This window comes from Salmo salar, chromosome 01 (genome assembly GCF_965601325.2).
Source record: "Salmo salar chromosome 01, fSalSal1, whole genome shotgun sequence".
Classification (NCBI taxonomy): domain Eukaryota; kingdom Metazoa; phylum Chordata; class Actinopteri; order Salmoniformes; family Salmonidae; genus Salmo; species Salmo salar.
The window spans coordinates 86,471,250-86,475,720 of NC_138291.1; the positions used below are offsets into that span (position 1 = coordinate 86,471,250).

At 42.8% G+C, this 4,471-nt stretch overlaps 1 protein-coding gene across 1 annotated transcript; it reads right to left on the reverse strand.

Moving 5' to 3' along the window:
* Positions 1-876: 876 nt before the first annotated feature.
* On the reverse strand, positions 877-3,541 carry LOC106611732 (zinc finger protein 503). The gene is made up of 2 exons (XM_014212253.3): positions 3,116-3,541; positions 877-2,481 (listed from the first exon to the last, which is right to left on the reverse strand). The coding sequence occupies exons 1-2, from the start codon at positions 3,368-3,370 to the stop codon at positions 1,039-1,041; spliced, it is 1,698 nt and encodes a 565-aa protein (XP_014067728.1). The 5' UTR covers positions 3,371-3,541; the 3' UTR covers positions 877-1,038.
* Positions 3,542-4,471: the final 930 nt, after the last annotated feature.

Sequence of the window (4,471 nt, forward strand, 5' to 3'; positions counted from 1 at the left end):
ACTTCCTTATTCTGATGTAATCAGACTGACACCATCATTCGTTCGAAGGTAGGCAAAATATGATCTGTGAAAAACAGTGCTGAATTTGATAATGGCGTGTTCAAATGAATATCAGAGTTAGATTATTACTGCATGAATATCAGAGTTAGATTATTACTGCCTAAATTACTCCAAGGATAAATTACTCTAATGCTAATCGGGTGGCGAAATACATCTGTGTCAGATGATAGTAGGCTGCAATTTGGTTTAGCTATTTAAAACGTTTAGCAAATATATTTTGCAGTCTTAAAGGTATCGAAATGTGATTCAAATGTTACTCAAGTGTATACGGCACAGACTTCAAATGGAAATAGGCCTACACCGGTCTTAAATGCCATTCCACAAATTAAATGGCGTCGATTCTTTAACAGACCAATTATGCTCATGTCTCACATATTCAAGTGTTTATCATTATAAGTAAAGTATTACTGTATATCGAATTATTTATTCCATAAACAACCTACCAGATTCATAAGCCTTAATTTAGCTTGTCGAATTAATAATGAAATGTATGAAGAAATATGAGAGAGCCCAATTTGCCATCAAAATTAACTAAACATGTAATTCTAAGGTTTAGGCCAAAGTTGAAAAGTTATTTGCGATGTGCGGTAGCCGGTAGACCTACATAGGCCCAACAGACTCCAAAATAGGCTACGGCTTTCCAATAAAAATAGAACGAATAGGCCTTTTGTATGTAGGAAACATAAAACTCTCACAATGAGCATTTTAAAAACAACATACACACCTTCTAATTTCAATGTAACATCTAAAATGGCACGATCCAATATAGCCTGTATCTTAATTGTAAAAAAGAATGCACCTTGAGCCTCTTACAAATTATATTATAATTATTTTTATTTTTGTCACGCTTGGAGCTATCGCAAATAAATACACTGAGCCCACGGATCCCGTCCTGCATGAAATACAACCAATATAAAAGTCATTTAGGCCTAAAATCTCCTTATAAATGTATAGTTATTATGTGTCTGTCTGTATCTTCTACTGGTATCCTAACGCCGATGCGGTGGTGAGTCTCTGTCCATACAAGGCATAGGGAGAATAATATGGACCTGTGGCAGCGGGCATCTGAACCGACGCCCCAGGGGGCAGGGGGCTCTTTGAATAGGGGTGATAGCGCGTGCTCAATCCCAGAGGGTGATGCGGGCTCCTGAGGGTGAGCGTTCCAGGGCTGCCCGGGGCCGCATTTGGAGGCATGTGCATATGGCAAGCCATGGCGGCCGCGGCAGCGTTGGCTAGCGATGATGAACCCGGGTATCCTGATATCAACTTCTCCGTCCCCGCAAAAGCAGTGTGAGTCCTTAGGTGATTGAGAAGCTCTTCTGAGCAAGAAAACCGTTTGTCGCAAGGTCCGTTAGCCGACACCCAATTACAGACGTGTGGCAGAGGGTCATTTGGGAGCATAAAGCCATAAGGGTATAACGGGTGTCCAGCAAAAGATGGCGGCGAGGAATGCACGCCGTGCAAAGGGTGTGTTGGGTACATGAGAGGGTATCCTGACTTCAGAGCCGAGGACTCATGGCACTGCGAGGCACTGGAAGCACCGGATAAGTGGCTTGCGCAGTGGTAACTCAGGCAGTACGGGTCTCTACACAGGCTAGCAGACATTAGGGACGGAGGAGAAGCCCTGGACAAGGGGCTCCCAGCCTTATTACACTGAAGTTGGCTGGCAGCTGCAAACTGAGCGCTAAGTAGTTGACTGCTAGATTTCGTCGGGTCTAAAGTCATTCCGTGAGGGAGAAAGTGTTGGGGATAGCCTGCGTATGCACCTGCTAAACTTCCAGGGTAGGACATGCCAGCAGGCGGTAGAGGGAAAACGGTGTGCCCAGGTTTATAGGGGGAGACTGGCGCTACGAGTCCTCCTGAACCCAGAAGTTGAACAGATGATGCAGAGGAGACAGATGTGAGTGAGTCTGATGTGATAACCTTTGATCCAGAGGTGGTCTCCTGGTGGTGGTTAGCCTCACCGTTAATCCCAGATATCCGGCTGTGACTACCGCTGCCGTTTCCCTCCATTGTACTGTTTTTATTGCTATCAGATTCCTTATTCTTTTCCTCCTTGTCTCCCTGCTTCCCCTCAGATGGCAGCGGAGACACAGAGTGGCAGGAGCTGGGGCTGCCTGTCCTGGGGGTAAACGGCTGGCAGGTGGCGCTAGGTACTCGGAAACTAGCTTTATCTCCACTCAGACTACCACTGCTGGACGAGGAGTCCTTGTTCTTCTCCGATGATTTGGAGTAGGGCTTGAAGCTAGATTTGTCTTCATTTCCAATGTCACTCATTTTTAGTGGTCCGGATTTGGTCTCTTTGTCACTAGATCCATTTGAGGTTACAGATGAGAGTTTGGAAGAGGACGGAGGGTCTGGTTTGCCGATTTGTGAGCAGGTCTGTGCCAAGAGAGCCAGCGGACTTTTCTTGGCATCCAGCTGCAAAATAAGATAAAATAATATTTATTATTCAAGTTTTCACTGTAATGTTTTTTTCATGGGGTGTTTCAAAACCAAGCAATATGTTCCTGTTTACACAGTGTGTTATGTGCCCTTGGAGAACTCCGTTAATTACGCACGAGTTTAACGCATTGCGTATAAGGTTATTATAGCCATATATCTGGCTATAATAGAACCAGCAAGGGTTCTATGATTGTTTCATATATGGCACCCCATAAGGTTCTATATAGAACCGACATTTGTTCCATATAGAACCCTATATGGAACCCAAGGGTGCTATATGGAACCAATTTTGGTTCAGCGAAGAAGAACCCCTTGGCTTCTGATCAAAGGGTTAGAATCTTTAGGGGTGCCATATATGAAGCAATCAATAGAACACTCTTGGGTTCTATCCAGAACCTTTTTTTCTAAGAATGAATTTCAATTTACAATAACTATATGATAATAAACGTATATAGATACAACTCAAATGTCCTAATAGTACCATTTTTTTTAAAATCTGAAAACATAGACAGAAAAACGTTCATTCAAAAGTAATAACTGCCCAAAATCACACTTTTACAATCCCTATTTTATCCCGTCCCCTGTAGCCTGTGGCCAGCGTAGTGCTTACCTCGATGGGACTGATAGGAGTTGATGGCAAAGGTTGAAGGTACTCCGGGTGCAAAATGTGTCCTCCCCGTGCGGTAAGCATTTTCAAAATCTTTATGGGTATACGATTAGCCTGCCGTAAAGGGTTTGAGGGAGAGACGAGGTGAAGAAATGGATTGTTTATTCTCGGTGCGCCCTTCTCCCCTGAATAACTGTTCTCCCACACCGGAATCGCGATACTATTTCTCAGGACAGAAAATGCGGGCGATGTGATCATGACCCAATTCTCATTGAAATGGAAGAAAAACAGCCTACATTTGTTCTTTAGGAATAAAAATCGAATCAAAGTAACATGTCTTTCTATAGCACCACAGTTCGAAATAAAACCAATAAATAGATCAACTTTTTATAATCCTTATTAGAAGCGGAGAAGATCAGAACATATCCCGTTCATATCGCAGCAGGAGTGAATGTGTGGCTCGGATGCATCCTTCCTCAATGTCGCTGTGTGTGAGTGTGGCAGTGACAGTAGCACGTCTGTGCGCTTGCTCTCTCTACGTCGGAAGTAGCCTATACTCTCCTCCCTTCATCAGCATCTGAATTAGTCTCGAGATTAAAGCCTTTGCCGCCTTCCAATCAAATTAGCCCCTGAAGTGATTGGAGGGTCAATGGAATGTGACGTCATCTCAAATGGGTGTAATCTATTATTTTGCCAACTCGATGGAGCTTATTTTATTGTTGTGTTTTATATGCGCGTTTGCACATTTACATGTAGGGAGTGTATGGGAGGACTATTATGGGTGGAATAGACTGTTTTCATAGGATATCCTGGGAATGACTTAAACCATGGACATATGAGTCTGTAGTTTTATGGCAAGTTGTGTTGTAAACATGTTATGCATGTAATGTAGATGTAATGTTAATAAATGTAATATTATTTTAGGCAAAAGTCTAGCACAAATTGCACTAATGTAATTTGATTGTCCTAAAACATATAGTCTATCTAGGTTATAGGATTTGCCAACACATAGTTATGCTTATAAAACATTGAAGATAAATGCTTGGGGCTTTTCAGTATGGTTAGTTATTCTCCATTCAATCACTTGCTGACATCAGTGTGCTGTGGCACTACAGTGGAATGTGCATGTCCCACATTGTCAATATAATTTACTACCCCCCACCCCCTCCCAACACCTCTTTCAATCATACTCTCTGTCTTCTGTCCATTTCGCCCTATACTAGTTATATGTCAGTTGTCTAAATTCAGGTAATCTGCAGCAGTAGCAGTCACAGTGGACGAGGAAGAGAGAAGATAGAGGGAGGGAGGAGAGGAGATAGAATGTGCACCTCATCCTCTTTCCAATTCTTGAGGTTACGT

Bases quoted from the DNA above. Each gene is read 5' to 3' on its own strand.
- LOC106611732 (XM_014212253.3), bottom strand. From the start codon at position 3,370: ATGATCACATCGCCCGCATTTTCTGTCCTGAGAAATAGTATCGCGATT. The intron at 2,482-3,115 runs GTAAGCACTACG...CTTATTTTGCAG, and splicing joins CTCCTATCAGTCCCATCGAG to CTGGATGCCAAGAAAAGTCC.